The sequence below is a fragment of the Balaenoptera borealis genome (assembly GCF_965194805.1).
Source record: "Balaenoptera borealis genome assembly, chromosome: 2".
Lineage (NCBI taxonomy): Eukaryota > Metazoa > Chordata > Mammalia > Artiodactyla > Balaenopteridae > Balaenoptera > Balaenoptera borealis.
This window is the reverse complement of record NC_138867.1, coordinates 34,590,198-34,608,687: the sequence shown is the minus strand read 5'-3', so window position 1 is coordinate 34,608,687 and position 18,490 is coordinate 34,590,198. Positions and strand designations below refer to the sequence as shown.

Here is an 18,490-nt window from a genome sequence, read left to right as displayed (position 1 = left end):
TTCTCTTGCTTCAGGCTGAGCCACTAGTTGTTGATCTTAAAGACCTTTTCCAAGTTATCTATAATGTAAAGAAAAAGGAAGAAGAAAAGAAAAAGGCAAGTACTATCTAATACAGGCTCTATTAGACTTAAGACAACATTCAAGACCATGTCTGAACATTATGTGAACACATGGCCTGCCTGAAGTGTTGGCGTCTATGTGGCTCTTCAAAGTATAGAAAGTGATATATTTTTTGTTCTTCCCAATAGGGCAATGTTTGGATGTTATAGTTAGGCCCTTCTGATTTCTAGTGCCTGACTCTTGTATTTTCTCCCTATAAACTTCACATTGATTCCAGGGCTACCAAGCCAATAACTATTCAAATCCAGTTTTGATATGAAAAGGGGAGGAGAATGTAGGGCAGAAATAATATGCAAGACTCTCTCTTGCTTTCTGCTTGTGAACCCATAGCTATATTTATTCCTTTACTTAGTTCTCTTTAACTATAATTTACTAAGATCACTGAATTTGTGTCTTTCTTTTTAGATGGAAGAAGCCAACAAAGCAGTAGAGGTAAAACAGCATCTTTACTTCTTGTGAATTGCACGTGTGATGTGTATAAGCCCTTGTTTGCCACCTGCCCAAGCAGGCTTCCCTCCTAGTTTTATTACTATGTGTTCATGACCCCTCTGGTCATAGAAGATGTACAGTTGAATGATTAGTGCCAAAATCTTAACTTCTTAGCAAGCCAATACACTAGGAAATTAAACTGTGTGGGGAAAACTCACCAACTAAACCTTTAATATTTGCCATCTTTTCAGAATGGGAGTGAGGCCCTAATGAGTCTTGATGACCAAGCTTGCAAACTGAAATTGGTACGTATGTGCTTTTTTATGATTCTTACTTACCTGAACACGGGATTTACTTCCTAAAGATGTTGCTAATACCAAATCTGTATTGAATCTGTATGAAAATCCAATTGCGACAACTCTTTCCCTAACTGTTAGTATAACATTTATGTCAATATACAAAGTGATCTTTTTAGTAAACGCTTCTGAATCTAATCCAAATACTTTTTTAAAAGTGTACATCAGATGGATTTGTTTGGGGACTTGTCTACACTTCCTGACCTAAATAACCTAATATCAAATCTGTATTAGTTAAGTGAAAATCCAGTTGTGACAACTGTTTTCCTAAACTTTAGTTTAGGAAACAATTACAACAATATACAAAATAATCTTTTTTAATAGACACATCTGAATCTAATCAAAATACTTTTTTAAGGGTGTTGACCAGATGGATTTGTTTGGGGACATGTCTACACCTCCTGACCTAAGTAGTCCAACAGTAAGTGTCTGTTTTTAAATTTGCAATGTAATGGAAATGACATCTATAACTCAAATTGGCAATTAATGAGAAATCTTGAGCATCTCATTGAAACTTGGAAGGTGACTGCTGATTTTTCTGCATAAAGTGTAAATGGTTACTAGAACAAATTTGCATCTTAAGTCACCACGGGAGCCTATCAGCACTACTTCAGATACATTAATATTGCTTAGAAGTTAAATCTGAGCAATAGGTCAGGCAATGTAGTCCGTCTTGGTATTACTTAGGATCAGAAGGAGGAGCTGAATATTAATCCTTGGTGTAAGCATACTTGAAGGAAATATGTTTGTTAGATGACTAACTGTATAGACTCCTGGCCTCTTCATTTTTTTTTTTTTTTTTCTATTCTTTCTGTTGTGATTTAGCAGCATAAGCTTGGTGTAAAATAAGACTTAAAACAAGAGGCTCAGTTATATTTAACCAAAGCTTGTCTTTGTTAAAAGAGTTGCTCATTCTTTATAGGATATTATAGTGTATCAAGTCTTATTATTGATTGATCTGTAACAACTCTGTGAGAATGGAGCAGTATTTTTCTTTACAAATAAGGAAATGGTGATTCAAAAAAACTCTCATTGACCCAAGCAGAGGTCCAGTTTCAAGGCTTAAGCCTAAGTCTCAGACCTTCCAAAACAGTCCTCAAGTGAAATTACTTGTAATTTTGAATGACTTCTTACAACTTATTTTATTTATTTAACAGTTTCTTGAGTACCTGCTGTTTGCAGGGCACAATGTCAATGACATCATGGAGTTTACTGTCTAGCAGGGAGACCAACATTAAAACTAATCAGAAAGCCTAACAGTTGATGTTACTTACAAGGTATTTATCCAGTTTAGAGGTTCAGATAGTGCCTCTGAGTAAGTGAGTTTCTGGACTTGAACATAAAAGATGAGAAGGCAATAACTAGACAAAAAGGGTGTCAGTCTAGAACGTTGGGGAGAAGGTTTATCTAGGGGTCTCTTATATCAGGGAATTATCAAGCAAGCCTCTGTGACCAAGAAGGTCATAGGAATTAAAGCAGCAGCAGATTGGGGACTAAAAGTCCCGCTTGCTGGAGTACTGCAGAGAATGGCATGCCTATGCAATTTCACACAAACGCCCAGGCCCAGTGAGATGGGGAGGAGCAGGGGCTGCAGACACTCTTCTCTACCCCTCCTTCTATGAGAATCACAATGCATAATATAGCGTTTAGAGATCCTAAAAAGCCTGCATTAGAGAAGCCCATTTAATGTTCTTTCAAGTAGTGAGTCCTAACTCATTTGTCTGTAAAACTTTTCATTTTTCATAACATTTGTTACCATTGTGTAAGGATAAACTTTTTGAAATACCAGATTAGATCATCCTGAAAGGTCCATCGTAGATCTGAGGTTTTTTGATTCCTAGGCAACTTTGCCAACCTCCTCCGTGAGTAGCTCCCTTCCCAAAGTAAATTGACATCTGAATGACCTTCATTCCAAGTATAACTGACATTGAAACCAGTATTATATCGAAAGAGACCAAAACACTCAAGCTATGATGTAGAATTCCAGTGGGATAGGCAAGGAAGCACTGACTGTTTAATCTGCTTCTGTAGACTTCTAGAAAGTTCTAAAAAAGGAAATGAAAAACAACACGAGTAATCTTGAGTCTCATTCTTATTAGACTTTACGCATTCTAAGAATTTTTGGCTTGTTGAAATAAAATGCAAGTTTTAGTTAAACTAACAATAAATTAAAATGATAAATACCATCAAAGTGATGGTATCTGATAAGTAAAAGAATGCTAATGGCGCTAATTATGTGCTAGTTAGACTTTGCCAGTGTGTTCTTACATACTGACTCCATATTCATAGGTCATGAAATAGATTTATCTCTACTTGATAAAACCAGCATGTTTAAAAATTTTGAAATCTCACATCAGTTGCTCTGGAAGAGATGAAGAAAGGCAGAAATCTAAATTACCTAGACCTTATTAGTGGTTCCCTAACCCAGCTACCCTTCCCCCAACATTTATACAAAATAGTTTTCTGCATTTCAAGTAAAGCTCATGTTGCAAACTAAGTAGCATACCTTAGAATGTAATTTTTATCACCAAACCACTTGAACAATATTCTTCCATACGGTATCTCAAAAAAAAAAAAAAAAAGGAAAAGAAAAAAAGACCAAAAAGTCATGATCTCTAACTTTAAAAACTTGACCATTTGAAAGCATGGTTATTATGAAAAGAACATAAAGTGTGGTTTCCCCATCAAATCTGGTATGGGGATGGGAATCAGGGCACAAAGCACAGTGTCATATATACGTAAGATGCCATGGGTGGGCACAGGTGAAGTTGAAATAGAAGGATCAATGAGAAAAAGCTTTGTAAAGAATCTGAACTTGAGTTGGGTCTTTGAAGTATGTAGGAAAATAGAGTAGTAGTTAGGCTAAAAGTAAACGAGTTCGCCTGGTGGGTCATTTTGAAAGTCTGGCTAATGGAGATTATTTTAATATTGGGGAGTGGCAGGAAGTCACTGAAGGCTTTGAGTAGGGAGGTCCAGGATTTGGTAGGCTGGAATGGTTAGGCAAGGTAAGCTACCTGGAGAAGAGCTAGTCTAGAACTTAGTATTTTAAACCTTGTCTGTGCAGACACCTTCTTGGTTGCCTGCTTGACCCTCTTACTGGAGCCCCTTAACAGCAGGGACTATATTTCACGTTCAGTTCTTGTCTCTCAGGTGCTTACATGACGGCCAAGTGGATGCAGTGTTTACAGTACAACAGAGAATTAAAGAAATGCTGACCAAGGGGGTGGACGAGAAGTCTTACATCTTTCAGTTGTAGTCTATGAATCAGACTCTTAATCTTGGATTAACAACAACCTCAACCTGAGGAGAGCCTTATACATTTTACTTATAGGGTGACTATTCAGAAGTCTAACATTGTGGCTCCTGTTTGGTGTCCTAAGGACTTCTTCTGAAGTAAATGAAGGAGAACTCTACCAGCTGTGAACACCCAACTGTTCTAACCCAGAGGTGGCTCAAAATAAATGAATAAATATTACAATCACAAGCTTTCATAATACATTTTGTCCTACCTTTTGATTGTTAAAGATCCCTACATTAAGAAGCCTTCCAATCAATTTCTTTGATTTTTTTTTAAGTTTTTTTTTTTTTTTTTTCAATTACAAGCTCTCTCTTCTGACAAGTTCTTCGGGTTATAAAGAGAAAAGCTGGCTTTTAAAAATTGTGCCTTTATACCTAACAGTGAAGGAAGGCAAAATATAGAATACCGATTAGGTCTGATTTAGGACCTAAATTTTAAAAATTTTGTTCTTTTCTCTTAAAGCTGAGGAGACCTATTCAGTCTCCCTTTTTATTTACTAGTTTGAGAATTTTATATTCCCTTGAGATCATCTTGATCATTGTCACAATGACCAAAATATTTAATAATCTGCCCAGGATAATGCTAGAAAACTAACTTCCATTTCAGCTCGACAGTTTTTATTGTTTATATTCTTCTGTGGCTAGCATAGTTAAGTATTTAATTGATCAAAGTCAATCAGAAGGAAGGTCTGTCAGTATGACAGCTATATCCCAGGGTGAATCCTAATTAGTTGTGTCATTGACCTGAATAAAGACGTGTCAGATTTATCAAATTTGCTGCTTTTATGCTGAGAAGAATGTCATATCTGACAATTGAGAATCCAAATAATTAACATAACTGAAAAATAATAGGGAAGGAATAGAATTTGTAGAGTTATTCATTTAGTATGTCTTTCAAATTAACTCTTAAACCCGTATCTCCACCTTATACATAAATTAAAGATTAGATTATACATAAATTAAAGGTGACTTAAACATTAGTTGAATTTATCCACTAAGTAGAGGAGACTCCTGTCATGACACAGGCAACACTAAACTATATTATGAAAAAAGGTACAACTATGAGAGGTTAATGTGATATATTATGTTAGATTATATCAGTATTTTGAGTATCATGTTCTTAGAAGGACATAGACGAAAGAGTACGTCCAGAGGAGAGACTAGGATGATGAGAATGAGACAGCCAACTTGGCTACACCTTCAAAAAGATCCTTAAGTATTTAAAGAGGCATACCTGGCAGGCTGTGCTGTGAGGGGAAAATCTTCTTTGCCCCGCTAGAGGAAAGACCAATTGTAGGGAAATATATTTGACCTTAAACTTTATTATAACTAGAATTATAAGATATGACTATATTAGGCAATGAATTCACTCATTTAGAGAGGTGATATTAGGTGACTCTGGGGATACAATAGGAGTGTACATCATGTAGGAAGAGAGGCTAGGCCATTTCCTTCAAGCTCAATATACTTAGATAGTCACTTAGAGTGACTTGAAATCAATTCCCTTTAAGACTGTCAAAGGCATGAATTGAAACAATGATGATTATGAACTCAGCCAGTCTGAAAGGGTGAGGGGAGACATGTAAAGTAAACAACAGTAAGATTTCACTGAATGAAGGGCCAATGAAGTTGAGACTTAAAAGGGCCTGGGAGGGGCAGGGAGGACCTATTCTACAACTAGTAAACGCACTCAGGGACGCGATGGGAGGAGGTAATGGTCAACCAGTAAGACTGAAATCTAATGGAAATTTTGATAATCCTAGTCATCTTATGTAGCTTTCTCATTTGAAGTCACAACATGGACTAACACTTTCTTTTTTTTTTTCTTTCCAAATGTGATAGGAAAGCAAAGATATCCTGTTAGTGGATCTAAACTCTGAAATCGACACCAATCAGAATCCTTTACGAGAAAATCTATTCTTAACAAATGGCATCACCTCCTGCTCTCTTCCTCGACCAAAGCCTCAGGCATCTTTCTTGCCTGAAAATGCCTTTTCTGCCAATCTCAACTTCTTTCCCACCCCTAACCCTGATCCTTTCCGTGACGATCCTTTTGCACAGCCAGACCAATCGACACCCTCTTCGTCTGATTCTCTCAAATCTCCAGATCAGAAGAAAGAGAATTTGAGTAGCTCGTCTACCCCTCTGAGTAATGGGCCCCTGAATGGGGATGTTGATTACTTTGGTCAGCAATTTGACCAAATCTCTAACCGGACTGGCAAACAGGAAGCTCAGGCAGGCCTGTGGCCCTTATCAAGTACGCAAACACAGCCAGCAGTGAGAACTCACAATGGGGTATCTGAAAGAGAACAGAACGGCTTCCATATCAAATCCTCCCCGAACCCTTTTGTGGGAAGCCCTCCCAAAGGACTGCCCGTACCGAATGGCGTAAAGCAGGACTTGGAAAGCTCTGTCCAGTCCTCACCACATGACTCCATAGCCATTATCCCACCTCCACAAAGTACCAAACCGGGAAGAGGCAGAAGGACTGCTAAGGTGAATTGTCTTCACATATCCATTGGCAGAATGCATGTTCGGTACCAAAGGGTGGTGTGATGCAAGCTCTCTTTCCTGCTGCTATTGTAGTTTCCTGTGTGGCTGTAAAATAGAAGGTGGGATAAGGCACATCGTTCTCCAGGAATACTTTCCTCTAATTGTCACCCTTTTTAAGCTTCTCACTCGGCAGTGTTTGTCACACCCTGCTTTCCGTTTGCATGTCGTCACATATTATTAACTAAACACAAGTTTTTCCGTTTTTAATGCTGCTATGCTTCTGTACCTCCGGTAAGTTTGATCATCATGTTCTGGGAGGGGAGGGGAAGGGTTCCTGTGATTCCCTTTGTACCTTCCCCGTACTAACACACGCCCCCATACACCCCCCATATTGCATTCATGTCCAAGGTGGTGGTCTAAAATTCTCGAGTTTGTCTCCTCTGATTAATGACTGAACAATCCATTGTCTTAAAAGAAACATATATTTACTATTACCACTTCCTTCAAAAGCAATTTAAAATGTGGTTTATATAAGTTTCATTTTAAAAATCTCATTGGAATATGCTGGCCTAATGATTAGACTACTGTATCATCTTTATGCAGAATGATTTAAATCCAGAAGAAGGATCAAAATATTTAGGCTACTTACTTATAGTTGCCCTTTCTCTCCCAGCTTCAAGCGTTTAGCTGATAAGGAGACCAGACAGATACCAATGTGTAAATCAGCAAAATAGATTTCACTTTGAAGGTCCTCCATTGCATCAGTCACCAAGACCCAATATTCTGTCCATTGCCGGGAGCTGTGGCAATTTTTTTTTTTTTTTTTTTTTTTGTCTTTTGGAGTTTGTTATAGTAATTTATCAATAATGGGAAAAAGTTTCTCTTTTTGTTTTCCCAAATTCGAGGTACAGAGTAGGGAACAGAATAGAGCTGTATTTCACTGTTTTTGAGTAACTCCTCTGTGTCCCTCTCTGCCCTGTCAGTCTCCAGCAAAAGACTTACTTGCATCAGACATCTTTGCTCCTCCCGTCTCAGAACCTCCAGGCCAGACATCTACAGGACAACCTGCAACCCTACAGACCAACCCCATGGACCTCTTCAAAACCAGTGCTCCTGCCCCAGTAGGGCCCCTTGGGGGTCTAGGTAGGTGTTTAGAGATGGAGTTAGGTTTGGCTCTGTTACTTTCACTCTAAGATGGTAATTCATAGGAGGGAGCACTTCATATCCATACGGGTTCCTGGGGCATAAGATTTGAGCATCCTAGGGAGCATTCCTCCCACTTTTACTTCTGTACAACCCACCCCTATTAGGTGCTCTTGTAACTGGAATTTGACTCCTTGAATTGGCATGTGAGAAGAAATCCATTTTTAGTATTGCACTTACCTGAACCAACTGGTCATGGCTTACTGAAGACAATTGTAAGGGATTCTGAAGCCCAGACCAGCTTCATTGGAGAAACAGGGTTGAGATGAGAGAGCCTTGTCTATCGTCTCTATTTGAAAAAGTAGCAACATGCATGTCTTCCATGCAATTCTCCATTACTAAATTGAAGCCCTATCCCCTATTTAACCAATATCCCTCTTGGAAGGGATATACACCCCAAGAGGGGGCTATAAGTTAAATCTGAAGCAAGTGTGAGTAATTGAATGAAAGTGCCAGGTTCTGAGCCCAGTTCTGTTTCTAGGCATATGGTAGGTGTGAGACAGGCATATATCCTGATCAGTCTCTGAATACTTAAGCCTTAGCAGCTCCTTGCTGGTATTTTGGCTAGTTGGGTGCCTTAGTAGAGTTAGTAAGTCCACAGTATAGAAGTCTGAAGTTGAAAAGAACACAGAAATAAGGGAAGAGATGGAATTTTATCAGATACCTGAGAGGTGATGCAGCTGTCATTCAAAAATGTGTCACCAGCTCTGCAAGCCACTGAGCCACTCTGTGGCAGGACGTTGGGGAAAGCCACTCGGCCGAGGGCTGGCCCTGCTACTCTTTGCCTAAAGCCTCCAGTTCTCTCCTGCCTCCATGGAACAGTCTTCAGAAACCCCGACAATGGTCTTTGCTCTCCCGCTGAAGCTTCTCTTTGTTTTTCTACTTCTTGGCTCCTCTACAAGCTCCAAATAGACTCTGTCTTGGGAGGGGGCTGAGGGGGGCTATAGGTGAAGGGAGACTCTCCCCTATTTTGTAAAATTTGACCAGGGATCTTGGCTTTCTCTGCCTCCTGCTGAGTCAATCATCAGGACTCTTTTTTTTTCCTGCTGTTTTCCGGCAAAGGAAAATATTTTGGTTCTGTCATCTTAGATCTGTTCCATCATATCTGGAGTGTGGTAGCAACAGGAGGGTTGTTTCCCACCTGCTGAGTGGCTGAAATCCCTGCAGGTGTGAGAAGCCCACTCGTTCCAGGTCTCTGCTTGGCATTTACACCATCAGGAGACTCTCCCCAAGCACTTCATATCTCTTGGGGTCTTCCCCTTTCTGCATCCCTTTCTCCTCCACCCTCAAGTGGAGCTAGTTGGTGCTTTCCCTGCAGAAGGATAGAGAGCTTGCATGCAGCGCCTACGACTAGGTCACATCGCAGAGCTTTGTAGTTTCATATCAATGCCCCAAAGAATTTTTACAGCCGATATTTGACAAGTCAGCCTGAAAATACAGCTGGACCCTATAACTGTTAATTTATTCAGACGAAGTGAAGCTTTTTGGCTAGGTGCCCCTGTTGAGGCCTTGGGGTATACAACTGCAGAATACTGATGATTCTTCCCAGTTTGGACATGGGACTCAAACTGAGCCCTACAGTATAGCCCCTGTCCACTAGCAGGGATCCTCAGCCAAGCCATGGAAGGTTGTAGGTCTGGCTTCCGCTGGACCCAGCTGGGGGACCGTTTCCTCTGGGGAACTGGGGGTGGGGAAAGGGCATTGTAGAAAGCTGAGCCTTCGGCTTTGACTAGCTGCCCCGTGCTTTAATCTATCATCTAAAGGTTAATAAAACTAACTTTTTATACCCACACTTTCTTTTTCCTTACCTTTCTCCAGCAGGACCTTAACTATCTTAGAAACGTGATGCGTGGGATCTGGTAGATGGGAATGAAGGCTGGCCTAAGTATACACTGGGAAAGCCTTTAATTCCTCGCAAAAGTATTTTTGTCTTTTACCACCACTCCCACTAATACCATCTAGGACTAAAGCCACACATTTTCCTAAGGGAAGGCAAGTCATCCAACATGAAAGATGGTAAAATTCTACCCAATTTTTGCACATCCAATTGGTGTAAATTATTAGTGAGTGACTCTGGCTTCAGTTAATAAAATTTAAGTAATTGGTTTTAAAATGCCAGCAATAACTTTGTTCAAACTCAACCCACTTCTAGAAGCCTGTATTATAGGATCTAAGAGAACTGTTCCCTTGATTGGTTGTGAAAGGAATACAAGCATACCTCATTTTATTGCACTTCATTTTATTGCACCTTGGAGATACTGAGTTTTTTACAAATTGATGGTTTGTGGCAACCTTGAGTCGAGCAAGTCTATCAGCGCCATTTTTCCAACAGCATTTGTTCACTTCGTGTCTCTGCATCACATTTTGGTAATTCCTGCAATATTTCAAACTTTTTTATTATTCTTATATTGCTGTAGTGATCTGTGATCGATGATCTTTGATGTTTCTATTGCAAAAAGATTATGACTTGCTGAAGGCTCAGGTGATGGTTAACATTTTTTAACAATAAAGTATTTTTAAATTAAGGTATGTACACTGTTTTTTTAGACATAATGCTTCTGCACATTTACTAGACTACAATATAGTGTAAACATAACTTTTATATGGGCTGGGAAACCAAAAAATTTGTGTGTCTCACTTTATTGCCATATTCCTTTTATGGCAGTGGTCTGGAACCAAACCTGCAATATCTCTGAGGTCTGCCTGTATGTATACTCTTGAGTGTACATGAAGTCTAATTTCTGTATATGTCAAATAAGTATTTGAATTAACATTCTAATAAAAAATATAGTTCTGTTCCTTGATGCCAAGGAGACAGAACAGGAGGATAGGGTGCTGGATTTGGAGGTGGTATGCCTGAGTTTTAGTCTCTGTCACAGACTGTGACCCTCCCAATTGTAATAATTCATATTCTTGTACCCAGTTTCCTCACCCCAAAAATAAGCATGTTGATTTAGTAAGATGACCTACCACCGAAACCCAGCAGTCTTCGTGAGCACACCTTGTGTTCACGGCCAAATGGTTGTTGTTCCTGATGACGGTTGAGTCAAGTAACACCAAGCTCCAATCCCAAGAAAATTCAGGATACAACATCTTACTATATCAGCCCCTGAACATTATTTTAAAAATATTTCTCACTCTGGAAACAAACACATTCCTAACCCAAGTTTGAAGGCCTTCTCCTACTTTGGTTAGAGAACGTTCATAACTAAAGGATGCTCTGCTCCAAAGCTCAAAGCAAGTAGGTTTTGAGAGCAGTGTCGTTTGTGAATAGGTATGAGGCTGAATTTAGGTTTTCTGTTAGTGGTGACAGTTTAACTGTGTCATTAATACACTTGGGAAGAGGCAGAAGAGAAAATGTGCTACGTATCAGAACAAGATGTAGGGAATGAGCTTCTCAAGGAGAGGAGGGCACACATTGGCGAGACCTAGATTTTAGTGATTTAATGAATTACAAATCAACAATGGCAAGGGTGCAGGTGATAGAGCCATTTCCCCACAAAGAGCAGATGCCTGGATACAGGCGGTTAGTTACATTGCAAGGGTTGTTTTTTTTTGTTTGTTTGTTTTGTTTTTTTGCTTCACTTTATCTCATCTCCCTCTCTTCCTCTTCCTCTTCCTCTTTTAAATACTCTGTTCTAACTTCTGGCAAAGTTTAGTGAGTGACACATGGTAGGAAGCACTTTTATTTGAAACAGCTCTCCTAGGAAAACTAGCCTTTCCTCCATTTTTGTATGTAAACGTCTAAAACTATCTTGGCATCAACCAAATTTTATCATCCTTTTATATATCTGTGTCCACCTTGGCAGCATTTAAAAGCAAGGAAGCTTTGAAATGGTTTCTTCGGGATGTAAACATGTTAAAGCCTAATGCACATGCCTGATAGCTAGTCTCCATAAGACCTCAGACATGAGCCAGTTGCCAAATGAAAAGATTAAACCAGTGTCTCAAGAGTATCTGATGGATTATATTAATTTACTTCATAACAAGCATGGTTTCTATATGTAAATATATTTACTCAACACGTAGGTTCATGCTATTGACAGGCTCTGTTCTAGCTGTTTGAATTACATCAGTGTACGTATGAGAAGGGCTCATTTTCTTTTTTATGACTAGGTACTTATGGACTGTATTATCTATCTAATGAGGAAACTTAAAAAGGTGTGGAAGAAAGAAAGGGCTTCGAAATGCAACCAGCATTTAAATGCTTGCTACAGCTAATTCGTCTTTAGAGTGAAATAATCTAATAAAAGCCATGTCAGCCTCAAGGCTTAATAAAGGTTTGGCATGTAGATGCTCTCTAAAACTGCTCTCCGGAGAGTTGACTTTCTGAAACTCAAGAATCCTCTTCAGGCTAGTTTCCTGATAAGTCCTTTATCCCACTTCCTTCCTTCAGGTGGTGTGCCAGTTATATCTGCTCAGACAGGACCATGGAACCCAGCACCCTTAGTCTTCAGTCAATCCACTACAATGGTCCCGGGCACTATGATGGCTGGTCAGCCTTCAGGATTCAGTCAGCCAATCGTCTTTACCACAAGCCCAGCTGTTCCAGGTTGGAACCAGCCTTCATCCTTTGCAGCCTCAGCTTCACCTCCAGCACCTGTAGTCTGGGGCCCATCAGCATCCGTGACACCCAATACTTGGTCATCAACCAGCCCGCTGGGGAATCCTTTTCAGAGCAATGTTTTTCCAGCTCCTGCTGTGTCAGCCCAGCCCCCTTCTATGCTCTCCTCTCTCCTGGTCACTCCTCCTCAACCACCTCCCAGAACTGGCCCTCCGAAGGACGTCTCCAGCGATGCCTTCGTTGCCTTGGACCCACTTGGGGACAAAGAAGTCAAGGAAGTGAAAGAAATGTTTAAGGACTTCCAACTGCGGCAGCCACCTACTGTGCCAGCAAGGAAAGGAGAACAGAATTCCTCTGGGACTTCAAGTGCCTTCTCCAACTACTTCAACAACAAAGTTGGCATTCCTCAGGAGAATGCAGACCATGATGACTTTGACGCTAATCAACTGTTGAGAAAGATCAATGGTAAGCTACCTACTTCTCTGTCAACTGTACCAACAAGTATTTCACTGTCACATGGGCCCACAGAGTCCCTCAGAAGAACCCTCTCCCGACCCACCAATAGCTTTACTCTTGCTCTTTTTGCTTAGCAGGGGTTATGGAGACAACTTAACCATTTACCTTATGGAGTTAACTCTTTACCTTAGTTAGCTGTTTCTAAGGGCTGGCCCAATGCTGCCCTCTTGTGACAATTCTTAAAAGGGCTGCCAGGAGCTATTGAAATTCAATGGGTCATGGCACCTGGAGGCTGTATGTATGATAAGGACTCATTTTTTCATGAGTAGGTATGTATGGACGGTACTACCCATCTAATGAGGAAAGTTAAAACGGTGTGGTAGAACGAAAGAGCTTCAAAATGCAACCAGTATTTGAATGCTCGCTGTACTGTATTAGTGATTTAATCTCTCGGAGCTTTTACTTCTGTGTTGGCCTCAAGGCTTGGTGAAGGTTTGCCATGTAGGTGCTTTTAAGTGAGGGAATTCTGAATCTCTTCCACTTCAAGCGAATATGCATGGCTTCCTCTTCCAAGAAGGGATGAATTTGCCTGTAATAATCACTGGGAGTCCTGATATTTGGTGGTGATTTTTGTTCCATCGATGTCAATTTCAAAAGTATGGAACTTAATTTCTAAGATAAGCCTGGCTGGAGAACTTGTGCAGGTATTTGGGGAAAGCTTGTCTACTGACTACTTTTTCACCTTCTAGAACTACCAAAGCCAGCTCCCAGACAAGGTGCCCTGCCAGTTACCAAATCTGCTGACAATGCATTTGAGAACCCCTTCTCTAAAGATTCTTTCCGTTCATCACCAGCCTCTGTAAGTATCAACTATTAGAAGATGATGCTCCAGAGTACATGCCACATAGAGTTACCGCCTCCTGAATTAACCTTGCTTGTATCTTTGACGGTAAAGGACATTTGAATAAGATTTATCATTGAGAACCATCGCAGTGTAAACCTCAACTCAAACTGGGGAAAGATTATTTTTGCAGGATCTACTCTCCTGAACTTGAGAAACAAATATCATATAGAAAAGTCCTTTGTATCTCACTTAACCTAGCTCGGGAAAGTACTTTGAAAGAAAATTGAGCCAAAATACTATCTTTAAAAATTTTTCAAAGATTTAAGTTCCTAATTTCCCACCCATAATTACTTAGCTCATAAAAATAAGATTTTGCATTGGGAGGCAAACATAATTCTGAAACTTGGTTTTGATGTAAATAATATATACACACACACACACACACACACACACACACACACACACACATCAATCACAAGCAGGCAAACACAAATCATCATAGACCCATACAATATCTGATTAGTCTGCGACCTAAGTGATTTTTTTAAAAGGGATCTGAGAAGTCTTAATTATAGGTGTTTTCTTATAATTGTAATTATAGTTATTGACTAGATGGTTTTATCTCCATAGATGGCTTCTCCTCAATCCACATCTTCTGATGTATATAGGGATCCATTTGGAAATCCTTTTGCCTAACTTCTGTAAGTAGAAGATCCTGCTAAGCTTAGGTTTGGTGAAAAAGGGTGGCATGGGGGTAAGGGTGAAATTTTAATTTTAGAATCGGAAAGAAGTTAAATCTCTGTAATGGAGAAGTAAAAGATATGGAACGCTATACTTAACTAATTCAGTAATGAATAGGCTGGACATTTATGAATAGAGTTCTCATACTTATAAAAAACAGTACTGTACTAATATGGATATGGATTTCTGTCACCCTGTGTTTTTGATATTTCACTTCCGTATGGAAGTAAAACTCAATATAACATTTAACAGCCTTCTAGATTTTTGACCTTCATATTGAAGTGATTGCAAAGCTTCCTAGTAATTACTCAGTTTTCTATAGAAGCTTCAAAATCTGAAGACCTTCTGAAGCCACCAAACGGGTCAGCCAAACAGATCATGATCACAACACTTCTGCCTCCCAAATCAATACGTATTTCTTTGTGAGGGGCCTCAAATTAGTCTGAACTAGTCTGGCGGTGTTAAATCCCAAAGTGGTGACAGCTGCCGGTACCTCCGTCAAAAGTAGTATGAGCTCACATGAGTCTGCTGGTGGGTTTTATCCTCGCTGAGTTATTGTGTGTAACCACCTTAGACTGAGACCCGGGAAGGGGAAAGGGGGAGGGGTGTTTTTCTTTCTCAACAGTGAGTGGAAGCAACTTTAATCTTAAAAGGTTGAAGTTAGTGGAGGAGAGGAGACTTATCTGCATTTTGAAAGAGGAGAACAACAGGAAGAATGAAAAGAACCCAAACCCATTTTTTTTCAGTCTTGCCCCATTCAAGTGAGACTACCAAACTATGTCTTGACCCACGTAGAACTGAATTCTTTTAAATAGATAAATGTCTTAAATCTGATACCAACAATAAGATTTGAGTTTATTTGCAATTTGGATTAGCCCCCCTCACTCCACTTCTGTAATTACAGTATTTCTGAAAGTGCTTTTCCGTAAAATCAGCTTCAGAGAACCGAGTGCGATTACTGAAAAGGCCAATTCCTGGGCCCCAGCCCTAAGGAATCCCCCTCGGTGCTGAGGAAAAGCTTCATTTTAACAAGTGTCCAGATGATTTCTAATGTTAATAAAGCAGCGTAATATATGGAAGATGTTGAGGGGCTAGAAGTCTTGACAGAGGCTCATTATTGCTTCCTGTCCAGGAGAGGCACACACAAACAATAGAAAGGAACAAACTGCACTGAAAGTGTAGGAGGATTGTTTGCGCTAAATTGAATTGACTAGAGTTCTCTTTGGAGGCCCTTTCTTCTTTAGGTCATGAAGGAAGGATAATTTTGGTCAACCTGCTAAATATATAGATTGAGGGGTAGGGAGGACAATTGCCATGGGAGAAAATAGCTAACATTGAGCACTTGTGTTAATCACTTTATTACAGATTCTACATCGACTATTTTATCCAATCCTCCTGAATCAGTCCTAGGAGATACTATGACTGACATTTTAAAATAATAACTTAATATTTAATACACTGATAGTCAACCCAAAATTTCTAACCATGGGTTTTTTCTTCTCCACACTTCTCTAGGATCTTGGCATACTGACTATCCAGAGGAACAAAAAGGTTGGCCTTAGTAGTCAAGGACAAAGCTAATAAGCAGACAAGTCCTGACCTCTGCCCTCGTTCTAGCTTTGACATATTATCTGTTGCCTTATTTCTTGCTGCCTCTTACACTTGTAGAATGCCTTCCACTTTCTGTTTAGCTAAACTGAATCTATGGCTTTAAATAAATTAAGAACCTAAACTCTCTAGCTTAAATGTAAATGAAGTAGTTTTCCCTCCTTGAACCCTTGTTTATTGTGTCCCTAGAACCTTCTAGAACACTGTGCTGTGTACCCTCTGGCTGGGTGATGCAGCCACCACAACCCCTCAGATCATACTGTTTTGAATAAATTTTAAAATTCTTGCTGTTCAGAGTGTTTCGGGGTTCTGTTTCAGAGCATAAAACCTAAAGATTGTGGTAGAACAAGGCACCTTCTTAAACCTTGCTTCAGACCATCACTTACAGAGCATTTTTTAAGTAAAATGGAAGCAAGTTCAGTTTCTCTCTGGGTACTTTGAACACACCTAAGAACGTTTTTAAAGATATAACTTCTCTTTCTGAACATTATTCTTCTCTCAAGGGCAAAATTGTCCTTTCTCCAATCTCTTGCTAGCTATTGCAAATGAGGGAAAATCATTTTTCATCTCTCCTCTTCTTTTCCCTCTGATTCTCTTTTCAGTCATTTTTACTCCTGGGTTTATATAACATTACTGCTCTTTCACAAACAACAGAGTTTTATGGGGCAAAAAAATCTAATGATTCACAGATCTGAAGCCTCTCTGCCTTCTCAGTAATCTCTAATCCCAGTAACTAGAATTGCAAATGGGCACAACCTTTATCCTTTCTATGGAATAGGAGGCCATCCTCCTGAGCTGAAGTTCCAGAAGAACAGTTCATGTTGAAGAAAAATTGAACTCAACGCAGCAAAGAAGGACCGTATTCTGAAGAGAAACACATCACAAAGTTAAATGTGATAGTGCCAAACATGTTAGGTGCTTACTTGGGGTAATGCCAGGCCTTTATCAAGTAACTGGAAAGCTTTCTTGATGCCACACAGTCTTTCTTACAGTTAGTAGGATGATAAATGGGGGAAAAAATCTGCGGTGTTATCATTAAAAATCTAAAGCCTGCAATATTTTTCTCCTCATAACCTTGGAAACCTTTCCAGTTCATTTTCAGTCCTATTGTCAGCACAGTTCAAAGGGTTTGTTCTTGCCATATGAGTTTTGTTTTGTTTTGTTTTGTTTTGTTTATGTTGGGTTTTTTAATGTTGTCTCTTGACCCCTAGTGCTCAGGTTCTTGTGGGTGTTAATCAACCACATACAATGTTATCTTTAGGTGGAAGAAGAGGATGACTGCTCAGGATCTAAACAAGATGATGGCCTCATGAACTTCTACTGATTGGCTCCAAGTAGTCCGAGCTAAAGTCCTGTGGTTTTACGTTGAATGATAATAGCTGATCATGTATGGCATCATTTTCCATCTGACTTCCCACTCAGTCATTATCAACACAGACTTGAAATAGTATTTTATATGTCCAAATACCTAAATGTGCTAACTGGAGGCAATTATTTCTAGGGAATTGAATTTTTGAAAGTAGAAAAATTTTGAAAGTGATGACCAGCCACACAATTGTTTTGTACATACTTATTTTCCTGTGCACTTTTCTGTATGCAAAGAAAGCTAAAAATTTACTCATTTCAATAAACTGGAATGGCAGAATCTCATGTGTTACCGTCAGTTCATTTGACCCCTGCTTTCGGTTGACGTAGTAGAGTCAAGGTATAGCGTACACCAGGGTAAGGTCAGCAAATGTTAGTTATAATAGATTCTGGATTGTCACAAAAATGAAAAAGTGGAAATCCGTAAAATAGGACCACAGGTAAATTACTGTCTCATGCCTTTCAAGCTTCTATTTTCTCTCTCAGACCTATACATAGTCCTTCCCTGGGAGTTTAATGGGAGTCCAGCGGATAAGACCTGTACCAGAACAACCTCAATTATGTCTAGTATAAAAATCATTCTTTAGTGAACTGTTGGTTCATGCCTTTTACCCTTTGCCTCCCCTTGTTCTTTAGTTAGCCATGTTTGACTTCATCAAAACACAACTGTGTGGACTGGTCCAGACTTGTATAAGCTACTCAGAAGAGGCTTCTGAGCTTCTGAGTTAGGTGGGCAGGCCGATGCTCAAATATCTTTAGCACTAGGACACTCTTAAACACTCTCCCCTATTAAAAAAGTTCAAGGCTCTCATTCATTTCAAGCTTCCCTAGAGCTACAGGGAAGATGACCCCAAGGCAGACCCAGCTTGAGTGTAGAAGTCTTGATGTTAAACTTGACTCCTCTAGGGAATAAGATGAACTTGACAGAGTAGGTGTCATTGATTGGCATTTACTGTTGGGGATGTTTGGTAGTATGGCCTTACCTTTCCCTTTAACTGAAACATCTGGTCTCTT

The 18,490-nt window shown here is 39.7% G+C and overlaps 1 protein-coding gene across 7 annotated transcripts in view; it reads left to right on the top strand.

The window, feature by feature from the left end:
* DAB2 (DAB adaptor protein 2) overlaps positions 1–17,756 on the top strand; it is a 53,150-nt gene extending 35,394 nt beyond the window's left edge. The window contains exons 6-16 of one of the 7 annotated variants that reach the window (XM_082382282.1): positions 15–95; positions 526–552; positions 801–854; positions 1,264–1,326; positions 6,045–6,698; positions 7,679–7,838; positions 12,295–12,927; positions 13,668–13,777; positions 14,393–14,463; positions 16,019–16,054; positions 17,373–17,756. In XM_082382282.1, coding sequence (XP_082238408.1) covers positions 15–95; positions 526–552; positions 801–854; positions 1,264–1,326; positions 6,045–6,698; positions 7,679–7,838; positions 12,295–12,927; positions 13,668–13,777; positions 14,393–14,458 — 1,848 coding nt within the window. In that variant the 3' untranslated portion in view covers positions 14,459–14,463; positions 16,019–16,054; positions 17,373–17,756. Of the gene's footprint in view, positions 1–14; positions 96–525; positions 553–800; positions 855–1,263; positions 1,327–6,044; positions 6,699–7,678; positions 7,839–12,294; positions 12,928–13,667; positions 13,778–14,392; positions 14,464–16,018; positions 16,406–17,372 lie in introns of those variants that run through there. The other 6 variants (XM_082382281.1, XM_082382285.1, XM_082382283.1 and 3 more) reach the window with 6 other exon arrangements.
* The last annotated feature ends 734 nt before the right edge of the window (positions 17,757–18,490 follow it).